Consider the following 23,839-nt stretch of genomic DNA (forward strand, 5'->3'; position numbering starts at 1 on the left):
TTACATAATGTATGCAGAAACACTGCTGATACATTATGGATGCAGAAATACATGTGGCGTGTGTTTTGCTTTTTGTGCTCACGTTTCTGTTCGCTCTGTGTGTGTGTGTGTGTGTGTGTGTGTGTGTGTGTGTGTGTGTGTGTGTGTGTGTGTGTGTGTGTGTGTGTGTGTGTCAGGTGACGGCTCTGAGGAGGCAGGCCAGGCCCACCTCAGGTAAGGTCGTCAGGAAAATTAATCTCCCAGAACCGATGCAGGACTCCACCCACAGACCTCCATCTGGACGCTTGTACTCCTCTGGCAACGCTGCTCCCAACGGCACCCGGTGAGTGTGAGTGTGAGTGTGAGTGTGAGTGCGCGCACGGTAATGTTTCCAGAGAGGCAAAATGAGGAAGAATGCTAAATATAGATGCTTTTTAAAAACCAAAACAGGCCAAACTTTATCCTTCGAACATCAAACTACTGTACATGGAAGAAACTTTACACCTGCTCCACCAGGAGATGCATCATGGATGTTTTATGTTGGATTCTGTTGCATCAGTCTGCATCTGTCCCATGTTTACAGCTCATGTACATCACTGATGTGTTGAATGTGTGTATGCTGTGTGTGTGTGTGTGTGTGTGTGTGTGCGCGCAGGTCCTCCTACAGGCGTACAGTCGGTATTTACTCCACCAGGATCGCCCGCAATAAATGGCAGTCCCTGGAGCGCCGTATCACTGACGTCATCATGCAGAGGATGACTATCTCCAACATGGAGGCCGACATGAACCGTCTCCTCAAGGTAAAGTGCGAAAACAAAAAACCTTGCATAGCATCTGTTAAGAAAACCTTTGGCTCCTCGCTGTAACATTTGCCATGTGCACAGTTAGAAATGACTCCATGTTCTGAAATCTGTAAAAATGTCTGAAGTCAGTGTGGGGTTTGTTTTTTCTTCGGTTCGTAGCAACGAGAGGAGCTGACCAAGCGTAAAGAGAAGGTCATCCGTAAGAGGGACCGGCTGGTCAGGGAGGGACCAGAGGCAGAGAAGGCCATGCTTCCTCTCAACGAGGAGGTGGACGCGCTGACGGCGAACATCGACTACATCAACGACAGCATCGCAGACTGTCAGGCCAACATCATGCAGATGGAGGAAACCAAGGTGAGACGGGTTGAACAGGCTGCTTAGATACATGATTCAGTTTTATCTCATCACCAACCAGATCAGGTGGAGTTTCTGAAACGTTCTGAGAGATGAAGAGTTTTATTGTTGAAGTTAAATAAATTCACACTTCTTTCTTTTTTAAATCCAGGAGGAAGGCGACACGGTGGACGTCTCTGCAGTGATTGGTTCCTGTACTCTGACAGAAGCTCGTTTTCTGTTGGATCACTTCATGTCGATGGCCATTAACAAGGTACCAGCTGTAATGACAATAATAATCACATCTGTTTACCACTGTCTGTGCTCACAGCTGCTTCACAACAAGACCCAAGATTCTTCAGCACACATCAGCGCCTCTTGCTGCCTGATTTTTCAGCCCAAATTGGGCCATTTGAAGTTTTAACATGAACCTGGTTGAGACCGCAGATGAAAATTGCCCATTTGGCAAAATCTGCCACATTAACATCATGATGATAAAATTTCATTTACATGGTCTCTGATAAAGTCTCTGTTCCTGCTGCATTTTTCCCAATAAAATTAATTTTATACCATGGAGAAGAAAGTGAAATGGGTTTTTACATTTCTCTGTTTTATTCTGACAGAAGTTCCGAAAAATTCATCAGCTACAGAAATAAACGACTCCAGCCCTGTTCATCCTCCCTGAACATTCATATTTGATAAAGTCTGTATTTCACTTAGTTTAACTGATGTTATTACATGAAAACTGGTGCTTACCGTATTCTGTCCTCATCTTCGGTCAAGGTGTCGTTCTTCTTCGTTTACAATCACCAACACAGTCTCCATGATTTCTTGACCAGGAAAGAGGCAGAAAAACAACACAGAGAAAACAAACAAACAAAAGAATTCCACCCCAAATCACAGGGATGGTCACACAGGACTCTATTATCACATGATGAAATATGGGTCATTAATTTGTGGTGGAGATTTGACTTCACAAATTACAGACGTGTTAGTCTGAAGTCTGTATTTTACTTGAATGTACTGACCATCATCCCCCTTATGTGACGCTCACAGTCATTTGTAACTCCACTCTTCACATCACAGAAACACTTCACGGCACCACTGGTGGAGAAATTAAGTCAGTGTCAACCTTTTTTTTTCCTTTAAAATGTAGGTTAAACAAACAGAAGTGATTCAGACACACCCGTCACGCTGTCTGTCTCATCATCTGTCAAGGTGTTGCTCTTCTGATGGATTTGAGCTCTTCCTGTGAACAAGCCTCCATGTTGTGTAGTGACATGAGCTTCCTGTATTCGCACCAAAATGCTGCCAGAACTTTCATTTGTAATCTCCAATGCAGCCTTCATGATTCTCCACCAGGAAAGAGGCAGAAAATAGGCAGGGATTTATTTTACCATACAGCAGAAACATGGCTGTGACTTTGAGATGGACAGTAAACATTTCTAACGTCTTCGTTGTGACTTGTTCAGGGTCTCCAGGCGGCCCAGCGGGAGTCTCAGGTGAAGGTGATGGAGGGCCGGCTGAAGCAGACGGAGATCACCAGCGCCACACAGAACCAGCTGCTCTTTCACATGCTGAAGGAGAAGGCCGAGTTCAACCCGGAGCTGGACGCACTGCTGGGGAACGCGCTGCAAGGTAACGACGGCATTCGTTTGTGCTGACGTTAAAGTGAAGATGACGGACCCAAAACACAGACCAGACCCCTGGTTTACCCCGCCCACCTCCTGGGAGTGTCCTTATTATCATGTCAAAGAAAACTGGGATTCAGATTTTATTCTGGGATGATGATGATGATGATGATGATGATGATGATGAAATATCTTTTCATGAGTAAATTCTGTTTAAAACTTATCACTAAATGTGTGTTAGAGCGGCTTTCAGGAGGTGGACTGGGTTACTGGTCTGGTGCATGATTGGGACTGTTGACATGCTCTTGCCTGTTGTCATCTGCTGAATAGAAGCTGGTCGAATTATTAAAAATCTGACACATAATTCCTTAGTTCGAGTCGTGTCCAAAGAAAACATCACTCTAATAGAAAATGTTACAGAGTGATTTTACTGAAAGTTTTCCATCAAAATTTTCAGGACTTTCTGAGTAGTAAATATTTTCCCAGCCTCTGTACAGCAGCATGTCTCTGTTACAGTAGCTGCACTTTATTTTCTTTGGTTTATTTTTGTAGAATTTCGGGGGACAGTGTTTTTGATTTGTGCATTGCCTTTTTTCTGTTCCCCCACGTTTTCCTTTTGTTTTTTGTTTTATGTTTTTACAGAGCTAGGTAACATCCCGGCCGGTAAGTGAAACCACAAAGACTCTTGTCTGTGTTCTGGATGCATGGTTCCCTTTGCACTGTGACGACTAACTGAACATAACATGGAACAGGTGCATGAGGTGCAATGCAACCAAGGCTTCCCTCCATCTGTCTGCTCCCTCCTCCCCTCCCCTCATCTGGACACACTCCTCCTCCTCCTCCTAGCTCACCATGTGCTACAGCCTCCATGCTTTAGCACCCTGCTAACCCAGGACCCTCCACAGGAGCTGTATGACGTGGATGTTTTAGCTCTGTCAGACGCTGTAGGTCAGCTGACCCCATCGGGAGCATCGGACTAATGATTCCTCTCACTCCTCCACCCTGTTGTCCTCGCCCACACATCTGTCTTCATAACCCCCCCCCCCCCTCCTGGCCGCTCTCTGACCTCTGACCTCTCACCCTCTTCCATCCGTCTGATCCCATTGAGCTCAGTGAGGACCGCGTTTCTGTTTGTCGGTAAAACAGCATGGCGCCGCGCTGACATCGCCCTCATCTGCTTCCCCTGTTCATCTTTTCTACGTCCATTTTGAGAAGCTATTTAAAAAAATAAAGTTTTAAAAGAATTTGTTTTACCCTTCAATGAAAGTGATAAATTATTTAGTAGAAGACAAAGTGTACTTGTTAAAGAACACTGTAGAAAGTTATAAGGAGTTGTCTGAGTGTCATCAGCGACAGTTTCCTGTAAACTCTGATATTATTTATTGATCTCATTTAACAGAAAATGGAGACGACAGCAGCAGTGATGAATCTGCACAGAGTCCGTCTGCAGAGGGAAAGTAGGTTTATCTTTACGCATCTTATCGTATGTAATTTTATGTTATTGTTTTATTTATGTTTTTGTTATGCCTCCGCACCGGTGAGAGGCAATTATGTTTTCGGGTTGTCTGTCTGTACGTCCCATCCTTGCGAACACAGTATCTCTACAACGCCTCAAGGGAATTTCTTCAACTTTGGCACAAACGTCCACTTGGACTCAACGATGAGCTGATTAGTTTTTGGTGTTCAAAGGTCAGTGTGACCTCAAAAAACACTTTTTTGGCCATAACTCAAGAAAATTCTGACAAAACTTGACACAAATGTCTAACAGGATAAAATGATGAAGTCAGAAGGTCAAAGGTCAGCTTGACTGTGACATCATCATGTTTTAACGTCATGTTTGTTCTTGAATAAATCCCTCTAAATCCTACAGTGGACCTTTAAGTGGAGGTTATTGAAAAAAATGCCTTTATTTTCTATTAAAATATTTCGATAAAATCAGTGCACATTAATAATGAACATAAGTGTGCGACATGAAACCATTATAGTGTAATTTTTATTTATAATGTTCACTAATATCAGCAAGTCAGCATGAAGATATTAAACAAAAATCAAAACATCAGTTCTGAGGATGGATGTGAGCTCATCATCGTCCTGCTGCCAACATTGAGTCAAACTCAGCAGTTCATATTACGTGCACCAATCAGTGCACGCAGAGCGGAGAAGTTCATGCGCAGCTCAGATTTTACGTGCAATCCCATGCAGATATGCATGGCATTTTGAGCCGTGCTTATGTTCATATGATGAGTCATGTTTTGTGTCATATTTACTGTGTTTATGTTTATCAACACTCACATATTAAACTCATGTTTCCCTTTCAGCACTTTGACATCAGATCTGATGAAACTCTGCGGAGAGACCAAAACAAGAAATAAGGTATCACGGCGTGTTCATGCCTCGTGCTCTGTGTGCACTAGTATTTCCCCCGCTACTTCCTGTCTTCATTCTCTCTTGTCTGTGCTCTGCAGGCTCGCAGGAGGACAACCACTCAGATGGAGCTGCTGTACGCCAACAGTGACTCCGCCCCCGACGCACCCACAGCAGACTTCTCCGGTCCGATGCTGCCATTGGCTGAAACACCCGAGGGGGGAGGAGACGTGGACTCGTCAGGCTCATCAGTCAGGGACTACACAGCTCTCTCCCCCGGCTTTTCCTCTAAAATGGGCAGCATGTAAGTCCAGGGCCCGGCACTCTGTCGCTAACACAGTAATGACCACGTCCTTCTTTCCTTCCTTCCTTTCTTTCTTCCTGCATGTTTGATGTTGCTGCTTACGTCCTCTGCTTCACTTCGTTCTGTTTCACATTATTCATGAGCATCCTGACATCAAACAGCCTCATAAATCCTGTGAGGTAAAAGCATGTAGAGAGGAGCTGATATTAACATGTGTTTGACTGATTTATGACCGACTCTGCAGAAACTGCCTCTCTAATTCTTTATTAAACCTCAGATACACACTGAAAGCAAAACTACTAACCACACTGCTTTAACTGGCTTATTAAAGTTTATGCTTCAAACCTTGGCGCACATTGACTTGTATATAAAACGAGCCTTGGCTGAAAGTCATCCATCGGCTGATAAAGTGATAGAAATATATTTAGCGTAGCCTCAGTAGTTAAACATGAGCTTGGCGAAGAACCACCTCTGTTTTGGGACTTTAAATCTCAGGTAATGTGTTTCTGTGTACTGCACGCTCATCTCTTCATCATTGTCATGATTTTGTGTTTTGTGTTTCACATCTTCTGTTGTTTTATCATGATTTCTGTTCTGTACTGTCTCTGTGTTGTTTGTGGAAAACTTTATGACACTGAAACGATCAGTTCTGGCTCCAGAACTTCACCAGGGGTGGAGAAGCGAGCGCCGGAGCCTTCGCCACTGTCTCGCAGGAAGACCTATGACAAGGCACAGGCAGCGGCCGACAGGGCAAAGGTCAAGGAGATTAAACAGTAAGAGCTTGATGCCGACACTGTGGCTGCAAAGCCGGGAAAAAAGCAAAATAACTTCACTTCAACTCTACTAATACTCCTTCTGTCGGTTTCCTGCTTTGAAGAAGCATGTGGTCTCAACTCAATCTAAAATGCTCTGCGCCTGGTGTTATGACCTTTGACCTGCCAAGTTCTACACTGAATTTAAAGTCAGATTCTTCCTTCTTTACTCAAACGTATCTTTGATGAGTAGATTTGACTCAAATTCAGTGTTCAACTTGCTAAACAACTTCTCTGCTGCTGATCTACTGACCAATGAAATCACTGTCTCCCCCCTTTCTTTGTCTCATCAGTAAAGTCTTGTGACACTGAAATGGAAGGATGTGCCGAGTGAAGGCTCTGATGAAAAATATCATGTGATGACGACTTGTATTTGCATGTAAAAAATGTTTCTAGTCCCTGCCGCCATGTCTCAGAATCTCTAACATGGGGAGACAGCAGATTAGTGTTTATGCTGATGATATCTGAATCTTATGTGTTCAGAGTGGTTACTCAGAAAAGTCTAAATATTTTAGTGTTTGAGTTTTTGTTGGCATGACGTGTGCACACTCTGGGCTTTGTGCACATCAGCTGTTTGCCAACTTGAAACAACATTTACGTTCTTGCTGCACTCCGACACGCATGATCAGTGTGAGAGAGCATGGGGTCGATACATGAGCACTGAGTACTGCTGCAGTCATGTCACATGGCAAAGGAGAAGAGTCTGTGTAAAGCCGTGAGCCACGGGCCACAGGTTTTTCTCGATCACCAACATCTCCTGTTTGCTGGCAGCGCAGCACCGTGCCGTGCTGCCTTCTAACAGCGAGCCTGCACCGATACAGACTTCCTGACCATGTGCAAGGCCGTATTGTGTTGTACATGGAAGACGCTTTGTGCAAATAAAGTTCCAGAACTACCCTCACAAACGTAACCTGCTCACACTAAGGCGGATGTCTGTAGGCCTGTTGTCATACAGACGTTCACATAAAAACATAATATACAAAAATTCAGTTAGGCCTAAACAACAGCAGCACATACAGATTGAATGTAAGTGCTACAAATACATATGAAGAACATAAAATGGGAGTCATTTTTATTTTTCTCCATGGTTGAGAGTAGTTATGACACGTCCTCTTTCTGCCGCAGAGAGGGAAGTTTGTCCCAAAGCTGCTGCTGTATTTATCCTCTGCACCTTGATGTAGGAGCTTCATTCAGCTGTGAAGGAGACTACAGGCAGAGTTACGGTCCGGTTTTGGAAAGACTGAGTTTAGTTTAGTTTAGTTTAGTTTATTTAGTTTATCAAGGGACAGTGTGCAATAGCATTAATCATTTACAAGAGATGAGGAGATGGTTGCACCAGATTTAGCAATAACTGCTAATTTCCATCTGTAGTCCCAACATATAATTTACAATATACACAGACCACAATCTAAAAAGACAAAGAAACCTAAAATACAGATGAACAGAGGACAGCACAGAGACAGTACAGACATACAATTTCCAGAAGTGAAGCCATTCAGGGAGTGCCTTAAACCTGCATTCTTTCTATTGGCCAGCAGGGGGCGACTCCACTGGTTGCAACAAGAAGTCCAATTGTGTAGAAGTCTGTGAGAAAATGAGCCGACTTCTCATTTAAATTCTGACCTCAGTGAACATTTACTAGGGTGACCATATTTTGATTTCCAAAAAAGAAGAAACTCGGCCCGGCCACGACATAGCCTACTTAAATGATACTCGCAGTTTACTCAAAGATGCCTTATAATTTTAATATATTTAAAGTTTATATGTATGGATAGAAAATTCAGTTATATTACAAAATAATATCTCTCAAAGACAGAAATTCAGATAGGCCCCAATAGATAGGGGACACATACACACACTAGAGTGTGGCTACCCGATCCGAACCCGACAGGTCCCGACGGTAGGCCTACCCGACAGGTCGGGCCAGGTTCAGTCAAAAATGTATAAATTGTATTCGGGCTCGGGTCGGATTCGGTCAGCTTTCAGTGAAAATGTAGTGTAAAAATAAATAAAATCCTATTGTCTGTCCTGTTTATTGCTTGGGCACTGTTATTTACGTGACAACACCTGAACAGAACACACACACACACATTGGCTGTTTGTTTCTACCTCCTCCTCGCTGGAAGTCTCGGACCTCCAGCCGCCCGCCTCCGCCTTGATTAAACACTGAAAATAAAATAAAAGAGGGAGACAGGTTTTCCTATTATATCTTATTTTGTTATATTTCTCCCTCTCGGAAGCCTCGGACCTCCCGCTCCCGTCTCAAACACAGAGGTCTCCCTCTCTGCGGAGCACCCACGGCGCACACCCGGCCTGTTAAATAGCCTGTAACCACTGTGTGACACAAACTCAGTGCTTTAGTCATTAAATAATGTCAGGCTTGGTTCAGTTTCGGACATAACAAAACAGAATGACTGTCGGGTTCGGGCAGAAATATGTGGCCCGTGATGCACTCTAACACACACACACACACACACACACACACACACAAGGAAAACCGGACATTATCATCAATTTATAAAAACGCCCCGGACAGGACGTGAAAAGTGGACATGTCCAGGCAAAAGAGGACGTTTGGTCAGCCTACATTTACCCACTGAGTTTATGGTCTAAATCTCTAGTTTTTTTTAAAAAAAATCTATTTTTTGGGCCATTTTGCTTTTAATGGACAGGATAGGTAAGCGTGAAGGGGGGAGAGAGAGAGGGGGGATGACATGCAGCAAAGGGCCACAGGCTGGATTCAAATCCGGGCTGCTGCTGCAGCAACAGCCTTGTACATGGGGCGCCTGCTCTACCACTAAGCCACCGACGCCCCCTAAATCTCTAGTTTGACGTCTTCTTCAGCACAACATGATGTTCATTTTGTAAACTACAGTCCTGTTTAGAGTAAAATAGATGATAAAGCGAGGTACGCTTCAGGGCGTGGCCACCTTGTGATTACATCTCTCTCAGTCACCTCCACCCCTCGCTCCTCCACAGCTCCACCCTCGTTCAAATATGGTCACTTCTGGCTTCAGAAATCCAAGATCATGACGACCAAAAGCCAAAATTGAGGCTTTAAAACAGACGTCCAAAAATGAATGTGTGACATCAGGATGGCCACATCCACTTCTTTTATACAGTCAGTGTTGTGTGTATGAGGGCTGAGCCGAATGCTTCTATGCTTCATCTGTCGCAAATCGAGAAGCTTCGATTAGTTGAAAATATTTCTCAATGAAGCTTTGATTCCCCCAAACTGGTGTTGCAGACAGCTCCAGTGTGTAGGCATTAAAGCCTCACAGCCTCAGACTGCCTCGGCTTCAGTTCGATTGAAGCTGCTGATTTTCTCGTTACAGTGAAAAACACTAAAACAAATGTTGTATCTTGACGACGTTAAAGGGTCTGAGGAGAGAGGCTGTTATGAAGTTGATCCGTTGGAAATGTCAGGCTTTTGAATAAATAAGAAATGTTAAATAACCTGCTGTGAAATGTACAAAGACATATTTTGTAGATCTCTGGTGAAGCAGGAAATTCATCTCCAAACCTAGTGAAGGATGTGGAACAGGAAACCTCTGTTAAGTCGTCTTCATGTCTTCAGATGAATCAGAACTCCTTCCTGTCAAACTGTCCTGACACTTTCTTCCATATGACGTGAATGCAGCATATGCGTCTCCCGTCTGTCTCCGTGCAGTCCTCCCACACTCCTACCAGAAGTGTGTAAACAGCTCAGCGCACACTTTAATTATGCTGCAGCTTAATTGGCAGCCGTACTGTCTTCCTCCCCGGCCCCATCATCAGGAACCTGAACAGCAGCCCGCCACTTCCTGTACCCCCCACCGCCGCTTGTCCTAGTAACCACATCGCTGCGTCGAGCCGTATGACAGGGTGTCTGTGGCGTGCTGCTAACGTCCTGCAGGATAAGTAAGAACCAGAGATAAGTCAAACTGGCACGAGCTGCCAGAGAGTCAGATTAGAGTGAAGGAGGGATGCTGAGGAGGAGCGAGAGCATGTCTCTCCCAAATCTGTCAAACGCTGCCTTACGTCCTGAGTTACTGTAGAAATCTGTTGATACACACTCCAATGTTGCAGTGTCACAAGGAAGTATTGTTTTCATTTTGATTGTTATGTTGTAGCTGAAGTCATTTAGTTCAGCAAAGTGTCCTTAAACGGAAGGAGACTGTACTTGTGGTTTATCATGATATTTGTTGGATAATTCTCGACTCATTAAAAGCACATCGCTGATCATTTTGCAAAGCGCACTGTAGGACTGAAGATTTGTTTTCCACCGTCCGTGTGGCCGTTATATTCCTTTCATTCCAGCTGTATTGAATTTAAGGAAAAATCCATTTAAACAGACTCGCTGGTGACAGTTAACCCATCTCTGTAAACATTGTGTGTTCTTTATTTTGTTGGTTGGTTGGAAATGCAGGGTCAAATACAAAAATGGTGAGGAAAAATGAAGGAACTTGATCAGAACAGGAAGTAATCAGAGTATAAGTCCGCAGCTTCTCAGGAATATTGGATCCTCTCTCTGCTCCAGGACCAGTGGACGCCTCCACCTGTCGTCCAAACACATCCTGCACTCTGCGTCCCCTCCTCTCTCCGACCCGCCCAAGTACAACGTTTTGTATTTTTTATTTGTCACATGGTTGATTAAAATGTCACGTTTGGTGAAACTGAAGCACAGACACACGTGGTGTGGATCCTTTGCTCTTCATGACCTTCATTCACTGTTTGTGTCGACACATCTTGAGACTCTGAGCGTGGCTGTGGGGAAACAGGACGTCTTATTACACCAGATTCTCCCAGCAGCTTCATCCCACTCTCACAGAACACTAGATTAACCCGACATGAACAGATAATGTGGTTAGAAACAAAGGATGTAGGAACATTCTGGGATCAATAGATAATTACAATAAACCCAAACAGTGGCATCTTGTTAATCTTGTTCCAGCTGTTGAGTCTGGACCCTCAGTAATCCTTTTAATCAGTCTTTTTTTATTTCAGTGAGTCTTTTATTCTGCACTCAGCGGGTCTTTTAGAGCTCATTCATTCCAAACTCCTGAATATCGACGTGTGGATCTGTGGTACTCCGTCCGCTCATCCCGCTGCTGCCCTGACGCTGATCGCTGCTCCTGTCAGAGAGCAGTGGTCATACATTTACACTACCAGACACCAGTTTGTCTTCACGACCAGCCACTTAGTGATCGATCTGTGTTCCTGTGATGCTGTTGACCCTGCGGTCTCTGATGATTTGACACCGCTGGTTTCCACTGATTATCTGCCTTTGTCTCTTTGGGTGTTGGAATCTATTATGGGCTGGAACAGAGCAGCTCCGGGTGGTGCAGGGTTTCTTCAGTAAAGGTGTCTGTGTCTCTTCACAGCTGTCCCCTCATTTGTTCTCTGAACTGCTCTCGTCATCTCTTTCTATTTTTGATTTGCAGCATCGTGCTCATCAGCCGAGAGAGCTGCATGCTGTGCATGACTTTGTGTGTGTGCTGCTCTCAGATTATTACACAGCGTTTTGTCCAGAGTGTCCGTGTGTGTGTGTACTGATACAGATGTGTGTGTGTGTTTTCCAGGGGCATCATTAACCCGGTGCCGGCCACTAAGAGCAGCCGCTCAGCGACGCTGCAGTGCGTCCACGTGGCGGAGGGACACAGTAAAGCTGTTCTCTGTGTCGACTGCACTGATGACCTTCTCTTCACCGGATCCAAAGGTTAATACCCAATATCCTGTCTGCCTCATTGGTATTCCTCACATGTCGACCTGTTACTGCTGATTTATTACACTCTGACATGCTGCTATGCTTTTATATTACAGCAAATAAAAGCTGACAGTAGTTAGATAGTTTGGAGTTTTTTCAGTGGGGTTGTCTGAGGTTCTTATCCAAGGTCAGTGTGTTACCCGCAGTAGACGGCGGTCGGTGTGCTCACACTGTGATAGTTTGGAGCAGTGACACAGAAGCTGAGCGATGTTCTGCTGTGGAAGGGGCAACAGCAAAACGTGTTTAAGCCACAATACCATTTAAATCAGACACTGTATTTAGAATATTTTCACTGCTGTACTGTCAGACAGTCTGACAGAGAACTGAGGCTGTTATATCCATATAACAGCATCCATCCAGTATTTGGTGAATCTGAAACCCTTCAAAGGCTCTGCTGCACCAAGACAACAGTCGGCTGTGGGTCATTGGTGAGCATCTGTCACCCTAGTCTTTAGGGGTGTGTGTGCAGAGACAACAGGGGCTGTTAGTCAATGACCTCCCTCTGACTGTGAGCTGAGCTCAGGTGAGGAGCAGAGAAGCGTCAGTGAGTAAAGGAGGTGCTAAAGTCCAGAGGGAGTGAGACCAAAACCAACTTGTTCCATAAGGTCAGATTATTTTTCTCTTTAGCAGAAACATTTCCTGATGGTTTGTGTTATTGTTCACTGGCGCACGGTAAATATGCTCTGATTGTGTTGTTAATGTGCTAACTGGCTAACTAGCATCAAGACGCTCTTCCTGTTTCCCTTTCTGGAAGACAATATGCTCATTCAAGATTAACTACGTATGGAAAGTAGACGAGATCAGGCGGCTGCAGCAGGAGGCGGTGACTAAAAGCTGCCGTGAAGTCAGACAGTTTCCCGCCAGTTTCCAGCAGCCTTCAGTCAGAGACACTCACTTCCTGTTAGAGCTGATGTTGGTATGTTAAAATATCAGTTTGATTGCAGTCTCCAACTGTTTTAAATCTAACTGGAGAGTGGAGTGACTGGAGCACAACTGCAACTGCAGCGCCTGGCTCCAAACTGCAGCCACCTCCATCTCCTGAGAATATGGCTGTATATGGTTATTTCCTCTCATGCAGGTATAAAGCATACGTGCTGGTTGGCTGTTGTCTGTCTTTGCGGTGTGCTCATGTCCAAGGTTTTGGCCGTGACACAGGCACCATGAGGCGAGGAGAGAGTTGGCTAGTTCTCTGAAGTTGGTTTGGTGTTATTGGGCCTTAACACGTCAAAGTCACACGACGGTTCACAGCAGTACATTTCTCAGCCTCTGTGTCAGACTCCAGTCTGCTTCTCTAAACTGGAGGCACACTGACTGACATCTACTGTAGGTAAACACTGACGATGGATAAGTAGCAGATGGATGATGTCAGACTGTGTGTCTTCTCACAGACCGGACCTGTAAGGTGTGGAATCTGGTGACGGGTCAGGAGATAATGTCCCTGGCTGGTCACCCCAACAACGTGGTGTCAGTCCGCTACAGCTCCAGTCTGGTCTTCACCGTCTCCACGTCCTACATCAAAGTCTGGGACATCCGAGACTCGGCCAAGTGCATCCGAGTGCTAACGTGAGTTTGACTGTCTCAATGGGTCTCAGGCTGCAGACTGAAATGAATTTTATCCAGTGCTCAGCAGAACTTGTTGTGACTTTAGAGTGAAATAAAACCATCTATATATTGAAGGATTTTTCTTAACTAAGTTACTTCAAAATAAATCTGTCAATAAAGTCACATCTGAACCAAAGTATGTTGTAGTTTACACCCTGAAAGTCTTGGCAGTGTGGGAATCACTCGCTGCAGATCGATTCATGTGTCGTCCATGTGTCTTCAGGTCCTCTGGTCAGGTGAATGTTGGGGACGTCTGTTCGGCCAACACCAGCCGGACCGTCACCATCCCAGCAGGAGAGAACCAGATCAACCAGATCGCTCTCAACCCCAACGGAACGGTTCTGTATGCCGCCGCCGGGAACTCAGTCAGAGTCTGGGACCTGCGAAGGTGAGCAGAGGAATTTAAAAACCTTGTCAGGAAAACTTGGTGTGTGACAACTGAAGATGTGTTTGGTGTGTTTTCAGCCTCTGTAGTGTTTTTAGGGATCGATAGTGAAACATCTTAATAGCTGTTGACTTGTCAGGAAGTTTTGTACGTTCAGTCGGTGTCCCAGAGGAGGACTCTGAATGAGTTTGGTGATCCGCTGATTTTTCAAGTAGCTCCAACAGCGGGTCAAGATTTCTATGTTACTTTTACACTTTGGGTTCATGTCAAGGCAAGTCAGATTTGTTCATAGAGCACACACTTTTTTTAAAAAAAAATTAAAACTCTTTATTTAAAGTATTTTTGCCATAGAGAACTCTCTGTGGCCGCACACCAGTTGAGTATACATGACTCCCCGTCAGAAATGTCCTTTTGTTGTCCACAGACATTCACACTAAAGCTGCATCCACGTCTTCTGAAATAAAGACAGCCCATGTTTCCCATTTCCTGAGGAATATATTATTTCCGTAGGCCTCAGGGGAAAATAAATCTTTTCCATTATAAAGATCTTCTTGATTATGTCCATCCATTGTTTAAGGCTTTAGGCTCAGATTTGTAGCAGTTTATAGAGCACATGTAAAAACAACAAATGTCGACCAAAGTGTTTCACAAAGAAAAAAGAAAAAGAAAACACAGGAAGGATCAAATAAAAACAGCCATAAATAGGAGAATGTAATTAAAATGAATATGAGCATAAAATATTATGACAAAATCATAACAGAGAAATAACATTGTATAAACAACAAAATAAAATCCATGTGTTAAGCAGTGTGGTCAGGTGTCTTTTCCTAATGATACTTAAAAGGCTACAGGAAAGAGACGGGTCTTAAGATGTGAGCAGGTGTGTGTTATTTCTGTATTTCAAACTGGTAACCAGTGAGGAGAGGCCAGTACCTTGGAGTTATGGTCTCTCTTTCTGGTACCAGTAAGGAGTCTTGATGCTTCATTTTGAACAAGCTGCAGGCGGGACAGGGCGGACTGACTGACTGATGTCAGGATGCCTCTAAACCTCAGTGATCACATTCCTGTCAGCCTCCAGTAGTTTTAAGGTTAATGCTAAGATTCTAAATATTAATGGAATATCATCACCATTTGCTTCATTTGAAATTTGAGAATTGTTGAAAATTAAGTAAGTGGACCGGGGTGTCCGATAGCTCTGTGGGTGGAGCGGGCATCCCATGTACAAAAGCAATGACCTCGCCACAGCGGGCTTGGTTCCAGCCTGTGGCCCCTCGCTGCCTGTCATCGCCTCTTTCTCTCCCCCTTTCACGATTCAGTACTGCCCTGTCAAATAAAGGCCGAAGCCAAAAAAAAATTATTCAAAAATTCAATTAAATTATTCAGTGAAAATCCACAAAAATGTTGATTCAAAAAATGTCTCCATATCTGACACACTTTGTGTTAAAGTCCAGTTTTGCATGAAACAATGTCGGCAGTCTGTTTTTTATTCTCCGTATTATCACCGCATCCTCACTCAACACGCCGTCAGTTAATTCACAGCCCAATTTCTTTTCCCATTCACTGTGACACCTGACAGGATCCAATCCAAAGCTGTCATCCATCATTTAGCTGCAGCCAGGACACGTTGTGATGAATTGTTCCTCTTAGAGAGTAAAACCTGATTATAATCAGCAGCCTGGATGATTGAAATAACTTTGAATCAATATGAACTGAGACTGAACGCTCCCAACTCCATTCATCCAAACTTTGTTTACCCACATGACACTTTTTATCAGGAGAGAATTATTTATCAAGTAGAACAGTGTTGGCATTGTATGCATCGTGATATAAAGACTGAAGCTGCTGGTTGAATTAATCTGTTGTGTCTCTGTGTCAGATTTGCATCCACAGGGAAGCTGACTGGTCACCTGGGTCCAGTCATGTGTCTGACTGTGGATCAGTCCGGAAACAACCAGGACCTGGTGATCACCGGCTCCAAAGACCACTACATCAAGGTGTGTCTCCGTCACCTCAGTGTTTCCTGTGAGGCCTGTCAAAGAAAACTTGGACATGATTCTGAAATATGATTCAAAAATTCAGTAATACAATATATAAGTTACTTAAAGGGGACCTAGTATACTTTTCTTTACTATTTTCTGTCTAGCAGCAGGTGCACAGATTTGTCCTCTGACTAGACTAGTGCCTTTTTTGCGAGACATTTTTTTCTATTTCTTTTTCTAATTTTATATTTAAGTTTTTAAATTTGGCCCATGACATCACACATCCAAGTTTAAATTCTGCAAGACCGCAAAAGCTCCCGCCCCTTCCCCCTGAACTTTCCTTGTTACCGCAGCAAAGTTATTGCACACAAAAACCAAGCGTCCTGCGGAGCAGCATCATGTCTCCCTGTAACCTGCCTTCATGGACAGTCAGGTAACCATAGTGTTACGGGTCCCATTGAAGCTCCAGTATACACAAATAAAACAGCATGATTATCTTCAGTATAATAAAATACAGAGCTGCTGTGGTTTCAAAGTTTGAATGTTAGATTTCACAACAAAAGGCACATTAAAGCTGTACTGTATCTGTATCTGTGACACAGTTTAACATGCAGTGTTGTGTCTCTTGCAGCTGTTTGACGTCACTGAAGGCTCTCTGGGGAGCATTGGCCCCACACACAACTTTGAACCCCCCCATTACGATGGCATTGAGTCGCTGGTGGTCCAGGGGGACATTTTCTTCAGCGGCTCTCGAGACAACGGCATCAAGAAGTGGGACCTGGACCGCAAAGACCTGCTGCAGGTACTGGACCAGTGAGATGGTGGATATAGAGATATATTAGATAGATAGACTGAGGAGGGTGCTATGAAATATTTAGGTGTTTGCTTTGGTGCTCAGGTCTGGCTTCTTGGTTAAATGAGATAAGGTGGGTTTATTTGTGCATCATTAAAAGGTTTAAAGAAAAGATATCTAAATAATAAATGAGCTCAAATTCATCTCAATAAAACAGAATAAACAGAAAAATATGAGAGTTATGAAATAAATAATGCAAATTTAATTAAATATAAAGTCGCGGCAAACAAAAAAGTTTTGAACCACATTTTGAAAGATCAGAGTTGGAGAAAACTTTAAAAACTGAACATTAAGTTTTATAGTTTAATATTGAGTTTCAGATTTTAACAATATTGTCAGTGAGAGGTTTGTTTTGTTGTTTGTTGAGAGACTTGTTTACTTCGTCTGAGAGCACCAGTCCTCTCATACGTCAGGGTGAAGTTTAAGAAACTGAGGGATTCATGCAGTTGCAGCAACAGGTTGCTGAAACGATTCTTAAAACTTTGCAAACCTTCGTTCTTCTCTCCAACAGCAAGTCCCAAACGCACACCGTGACTGGGTTTGTGCACTGGGAGTCGTCCCCGGGTCCCCGGCCCTGCTGAGCGGCTGCAGAGGCGGGGTGCTCAAGCTGTGGCACACGGACACACTGGGGACTCTGGGGGAGCTGAAGGGGCACGAGAGCCCCATCAATGGCATCTCCACCAACAGCAGCCACCTGTTCACCGCCTCCGAGTGAGTCTCACACCAGCACACACCAGCACATGCTTACTGTGGCGTTCAGCAGGGCTGCCCCCTGAAAATCAATGAGTCAAATAATCCATCAATATTAACACGGACCACCACATATTGATTTTTTTACTAATTAAAATGGGTAAAATCCGCCCCTCCATGCCCCGCTTTCTCTGTCTCTCACAAGTGAGACATCAATTAGCCAGCAAACGCACCTACGCAGCGTCTTGCTATCTGACTACGTCTGGATTATAATTTCCTTCATGTTTTGTGTTCCTGTGTTTCAGTGACCGGACTGTGAAGATCTGGCGTGCACGTGGTGGACTGGACAGCACTTTAGAGGCGGCTGACAATGTGGACGAGGTGGCCAGTAACTGATGCCTGAAAGGACACTAACAGCATCTAGTGATGCTGCTGCCCTGCACTTTGACCCCTAATTTCTCCAATGCTGACTCCTTAAACACACACCTTCCACGCCATGTAACCTTCATGACTGAGCCAACAGGAAGTAATCTCATCTCAACACAAACTAGCACAATCACTCCTCTGTTAGAGTCTGTGTGCTCAGAGAGTCGTGATGATCAGTTTCACTTCTCTGTATCATTAACGACTCTCTGCAGCATCTTTTTCTCTCTTGCGCTGTAGACGATACGTCACCGTGGAGATAAGAACTCACAGGATGTTTATTTAAAACACACTCGTAGAAAATATCTCTGCTGCTCAGCTCTGCTCAGTGCTGTGTCAGGATGAAGTCCACCTGCAGACACACATTAACCAGGAAAAGTTCAGCAGTGTTAGATTAGAATAAAAGCGACAGGACGCTGAGTGTTGAAGGAGAAAAGTGTGGCAGAGCTAACGGGTTGGTAGCTGGTCTTCACAACCCCAGTTCTCCAATTTCTTTGGATTGTTTCTCTGCACTTGAAGCAGAACTAATGTCCCCCCGCACCTTCACCAGCCCCGCCCTACGCTCTGTCTCCCCCCAAATAACAAAAAGTGGCTTTACTGTATGTGAATAAGACAAATCACCGTTCCCCTTAACGTCCCTCTCCTGCTTCTGTGCTCCTCGATTCCTGCAGCTGTTTTAAGATCAGCGACCAAAATTGTGCACTCTGTCGTCTTTGCTGTCCTGCACTGCACCGTGAACAGAACACACTGTACAGTAACAGTCTCACTGTAAAGCAGCAGTGCGACATTTTGGGGAAAATGATGATTTGCTTTCTTGCTGGGAGTTTGAAGAAACTACTCTCATATCTGTTTGTTAAATATACAGCCAGCAGCTGCTTAGCTTAGCATTAGGACTGGAAACAGGGAAACAGCTTGCTGGCTCTGGGAACAAAATCTGACTGTGTGCAGGTCTGAAGCTCACTGATGAACATGCTGAATCTCGTTTGTTTAATCTGTACAAAACCCAAACAATTTGTGGGTTTAACTCCATTTTTACACTTTGGTTTTTGTTTGGATTAAAGTAAATATAGACAAACTTTATGACTTTAACTTATAAAGTAAGTGTTCACTGGATAGAATAAGTGTGAGTATAATATCTTGGGAAGAAAATGAAGGCAAAGAAGTGCATCAATCATTGTGCAACCAAAAACAGGAAGAAGATAGACCTTTTCAGCTGTCAGTAACAATCATGGATGTGTTAAGAGAACTAGATATAATGGGGCCTTGTTCATTCCTTTGAAAGTTGCTCCATGGCACATGAAACCAAAAAAGTTTGACTTCCCAGTTATAAAGTCACCTGGATCTTCCACAGCGTTGCTCCCGTGCTTCTAACTTGGTCTTTCAAGAAGTTACCAGACCAAATGGGTCAAATCTTGATAATGAAACGACTCATTTCTCGGGGGTGGTGAAGCTCAAAAAAATTTATTCAAGGATTTACAGATGTTACAGACAGACCTGAAAGTTGTTGTTATGCTATCAGGCCACAATGTGAAATTGGCTTCATAGCCCAACTCTATTCCTGGGGGCCCGGTAGCTATCCCCAGTTACCAAAGTGTTTCAGAGTGAGGTCCTTGCAGTCACTATCCCAGCAACCGGAGGTGGTGAGCGATGGAACAACTGAAGTAACTGTGGGAGTGTCCAGAAAAAAAACAAGCATCAACCTCCGAGGCTGAAAAATTAAGCTTAAAAACTGCAGTTCCAATAATGTCCACTTGAGGCTGGCTCCAAGAGCGAGTCAGTCCCCACAGACCCCCATGTTAAAATGTAGAAATAAACATGTTGACACCCTGGTACAAAAACAGAGGAAGTAGGTATACTCTCCTGTTCCTGTGGCTCTTTGGCTGATAGGTAGGTAGACCCTCCACTACAACACTGGTTAGCATGCTAACACATGAGGCTAAGATCGTAAACATGGTAAATATTAAACCTGCTCAACATCAGCATGTTAGCATGCTAACATAGCATTTAGTAGCAGTCTGACTAATTGCAGCCTCACAGAGATGCTAATATGGCCGTAGCCTCTTGGTTGTAGGGCAGTAGGCTACCAAGCGAAACCTCCAAGGCTGATGAAATGAAGCCAACTTTACAGCAGAAAAAAACACGTTTACAGCCTGGTACCAAAAAACAGTTTTGGTCTCTGTAGCTAATTTCAACATTCTTAACAACTGTACAGAGGCTGAATTTTTTATATAACTCACCTGTTAATACTTTATTAAGGCTTAAAGTTACGCATAATTAATGGCATGGCCTCTTTGAGTGACAGGCTCCTCAGCTTCTCAGTCAGCTCCACCCCTCACTCCTCCACAGCTCCACCCTCTTGTCCAAATATGGTCATTTCTGGCTTCAAAACCAAGATGGCAAAGGCCAAAATGCCAAACGCAAGGCCACAAAATGGGACTCCACAAACCAATGGGTGACATCACGGGAGCTACGACCATTCTTTTACACAGTCTATGGAAAAAAGCTTGCGACAGCTGTGCAGCAATATTTAATGACTTCACTAGGGAGCGGAGGAGGAGCTGCTCGGCAGATTTAGTTACCTTCAGACAGAGCCAGGCTAGCTGTTTCCACTTGCTTCCAGTCTTTGTGCTAAGCTAAGCTAACAGACTGTAGCTGGTATCACTTCTCATCTGACTCTCCAGCAGAAGTGTTTCCCAAAATGTCGAACTCTTGAGCACTTGTGAAACCGCCACAGTCTTTGAGAAACACGTAATCCTTTGTGAATGTGAGCAGGTTCAGCGTTTGAGGATATTCTACACTTGTTGTTCATATTTCATCGTATGTAAAGCGTATGTTCGCTCTTCTTGTTAACACTCACTAATCCCACACTACTGAGTCATCGTCGTCTAACTCCCATGCTGCTACGTCACGTGCTCACCTTCTCTCCACCCTATCAGAGGGCTTCTTGTCATGGACTCCGGGTGAGGTCCGCTCCGCACCGAGCAGCGTGTTTGTATATATGTGTAATGGTATCTTCTTTTTTTGTTTTCGGAGAGGAGAGGCCTTCAGACTCTGCCTGTGTCGTGAGCCTAACCACGTCTGTCTCCCAGTTCTGATCCTTGTGGGGCCTTCCTGGAGACGCTCGTGGTCTCCGTCATGTAACCGACGTGTTTGTGTGCTGTCACTTCTGAATGTTCGGTCAAACAGCAGTTGTAGGCGTTTCTTCAAGTACATATCTGATGTATGTAAACAATGTATTTAAAAGAAAAATCTGACTGAATGTTAGTTTTGTGGGACCACTGATCTGAGCGCAGTCTCACACGAGAGCCGAGAGGACCAGAATTGACGGAAGACTGACAAGCTTTGACGCTTTGGACGGAGTTTTTCCTCCAGTGATGTGGCAGATTGTGTTTAGTGGCCTATGGTTAGTTTTTTTTTTTTTTCATCTTCGTTTTGTTTGTAATGCTGTCCCTGTTCCACATATCCCGGGCGTTCCCACTCTGGAGTTTTAGCAGCCATTCCCAAGTGGCGGACTCTGTAGCGATTCTAATGTCAGATGCCTTGGTGAGAATAAACGCCATCTGTCAAAAATAACCAGCTCTGAGTCATTCTTCATACCTTCATTTAAAGACTTAACAGTGCTGTTATTATTTCTGCAGGTTGGAGACTGAAACACAGCAACAGTTAGATGTGTCATTTTCATTTGTTTTTCCAAATCTGAGAAACACATTTGTGTTTCTGTCTGTTAGAGCAGTTATTATAGTTTTGTATTTTTATAAGTTTTAATTTGTATTATTCCTTTGTGTCGGCGATAGCGATATGTTTTCAAGTTGTCCATACACATGTACATATGGACGTCCTTCCCTCCCATGTGATAGCTCAAGAACATCTTGAGAGAATTTCAAATTTGGCACAAACATCCACTTTGGGTCAAGAATTAACTGATTTGAGTTTGGTGGTAGAAGGTCAAAGTTCAAGGTCACTGTGACCTCATCCGTCTTAAGAGAATTTCTTCAAATTTGGCACAAATGTCTCCTTAGACTCAACCATGAACTGACTAGAATTTGGTGGTCATACATGAAAAGTCAAAGGTCACTGTGACCTTGAATCAATCTCTGTCTCATTTTGTGAATTTCACGATATCTAAAGAAGGCCCTGAGGGAATGTCTTCAAATTTGACACAAACATAAACATTGTAGTTTGTTCTTTCCATGACTGTATTCTTCCAGAAGTTTCATCTTTTCCTCCTTTGACCAGTACAGTTTTGTACAGGCGGTGCAAGCGTGAGTCCAAGCAAACAAACAATCTCCATGGAAACTTTTACTGCAGTAAATGAGTTTTTACTTAACCAAGAAAACCTTAAAGGGATTGTGTGCAACTTTGTAAGTCCCTCAGCTACAGAGAAATAAAGCCTGTGTCATACTTGAGGTGTTTTGTGCAACCGGTCCCAGGGAGTTAAAGTGTTGCACCTTTTTTCTTGTTACATTTTACGTGTAACAGTTGATATATGTATTATACAAGAGATGAGCAGAAGATCATCAAGGCATGTGAACGTCCCTCACTGTGTCCATCTGCTTTTTTAAATGTTGCTTCTTTGCTCACAGCCAGTCGTTTGTTTTGTTTTGTTTTTTCAGATAAATTCTTAGAGCTTCTTCTTCTGTTATCAATCAGAGACACAACATGTTGCTCCTCTCAGGGATCTCATAAACTAAATGTGTCTAAAGGCTGTCCCACATTCGTCTCCTCACAGGACCAGATGTGTGTATAATTAGTGTTAATTCGTCAACACAGCGTCAAACGCTGGTGCTCAGAGCTCTTTATTCCTTTTTTATCTCCTGCTCTGATTCCCAGAGTTTCTTTTCCCACGTGTTTGCTGCAGGTGAAGCTTCTCTCCGTAAAGCAGGTGAAGGTTTAACAGAGGAGTTTTGCTTCCAGATGTTTGAAGCAGTGACCACAAGATGGCAGTAGCACCACCTGCAGGCCTGACCAGCCTCAGTGTAAGTCATCCTCAGAGCTGTCAATGTCCAAAAATACCTTCACTGACATTTTAGGCATTTGGCTAATAAGCAGCAGAATATTTCAGAATCCTCCTTTCAGTTTCCAGATCGACCCAGCGGGACGCCGCAGGGCAGAGATGAGCTGCTGCTGACCACCCAGTCACTGGATGAAAAACAAATCTATTACAGGACCATCCACAGACAGAATCATAACAGCTGATCATCTGTGTCAGTGTCACACTTTCCAAAACAAATCTACAATATCCAATTATTACAGACCAGCTGATATAATGAAGATGGAGCTGCTGAGGTCCCTGAGGGTCTGAGGCCTTGAGGCTTCGCCCGGTTGTCAATCCAGCCCAAATTAAACCAGTGTTTTTTGACTGTGATGCCTTAAAAATATCTGTCTAATATCAGCTTTATGTTTCAGATGTCTGAGTGGTCAGCAGAGACACCACAGAGGAATGTACCCTTTAAACCTCTGTCTTAATTGAGTGACAGGTTGAAGCTACAAAAAGAAAATGTGGACATTCTATTGAAGCTAGAGATCCTATATTGTGTCTTTGGACAGGTTCCCTCTCATGAGAGATATTGATTTTGGATCCTAAGTGCAGCCAGCAGGAAAGCCATTTATAGAAAGTGGATAAAACTTACAGCCGATGATTGGATTGACATTATACAGTATATGAAATCTGTAGGATGGAGAGGATTACTTCTTCTGTTACACTGCAACAGGACATGTCTTTGAAAAGATGGGAGAGTTGGATGGTGGACATTACATCCATTCAGGTATTCTTTATTTCTTTAAGATGAGTTTCTGTCTTCTTATGTGTTTGGGTTTTTTTTTTTCTTTCATGATTTTCTTATCCTGATCTGTAAAGTGACTCGAGTATCATGAAGACACGCCCCAGCTCTCTGGATCTACACTGAACAAAAATATAAATGCAACACTTTTGTTT

The 23,839-nt window shown here is 43.8% G+C and overlaps 1 protein-coding gene across 5 annotated transcripts in view; it reads left to right on the forward strand.

The window, feature by feature from the left end:
* kif21a (kinesin family member 21A) overlaps nucleotides 1-21,468 on the forward strand; it is a 76,023-nt gene extending 54,555 nt beyond the window's left edge. The window contains exons 18-36 of one of the 5 annotated variants that reach the window (XM_050073796.1): nucleotides 177-322; nucleotides 635-779; nucleotides 942-1,136; nucleotides 1,288-1,389; nucleotides 2,588-2,753; nucleotides 3,389-3,409; nucleotides 4,146-4,203; nucleotides 5,065-5,119; nucleotides 5,212-5,414; nucleotides 6,062-6,187; nucleotides 9,971-10,126; nucleotides 10,746-10,820; nucleotides 11,788-11,924; nucleotides 13,361-13,535; nucleotides 13,798-13,962; nucleotides 15,836-15,953; nucleotides 16,570-16,740; nucleotides 17,303-17,502; nucleotides 17,787-21,468. In XM_050073796.1, coding sequence (XP_049929753.1) covers nucleotides 177-322; nucleotides 635-779; nucleotides 942-1,136; nucleotides 1,288-1,389; nucleotides 2,588-2,753; nucleotides 3,389-3,409; nucleotides 4,146-4,203; nucleotides 5,065-5,119; nucleotides 5,212-5,414; nucleotides 6,062-6,187; nucleotides 9,971-10,126; nucleotides 10,746-10,820; nucleotides 11,788-11,924; nucleotides 13,361-13,535; nucleotides 13,798-13,962; nucleotides 15,836-15,953; nucleotides 16,570-16,740; nucleotides 17,303-17,502; nucleotides 17,787-17,877 — 2,505 coding nt within the window. In that variant the 3' untranslated portion in view covers nucleotides 17,878-21,468. The remainder of the gene's footprint in view (nucleotides 1-176; nucleotides 323-634; nucleotides 780-941; nucleotides 1,137-1,287; nucleotides 1,390-2,587; nucleotides 2,754-3,388; nucleotides 3,410-4,145; nucleotides 4,204-5,064; nucleotides 5,120-5,211; nucleotides 5,415-6,061; nucleotides 6,188-9,970; nucleotides 10,127-10,745; nucleotides 10,821-11,787; nucleotides 11,925-13,360; nucleotides 13,536-13,797; nucleotides 13,963-15,835; nucleotides 15,954-16,569; nucleotides 16,741-17,302; nucleotides 17,503-17,786) is intronic. The other 4 variants (XM_050073792.1, XM_050073793.1, XM_050073795.1 and 1 more) reach the window with 4 other exon arrangements.
* Nucleotides 21,469-23,839: the final 2,371 nt, after the last annotated feature.

This window comes from Epinephelus moara, chromosome 20, assembly GCF_006386435.1.
Source record: "Epinephelus moara isolate mb chromosome 20, YSFRI_EMoa_1.0, whole genome shotgun sequence".
Lineage (NCBI taxonomy): Eukaryota > Metazoa > Chordata > Actinopteri > Perciformes > Serranidae > Epinephelus > Epinephelus moara.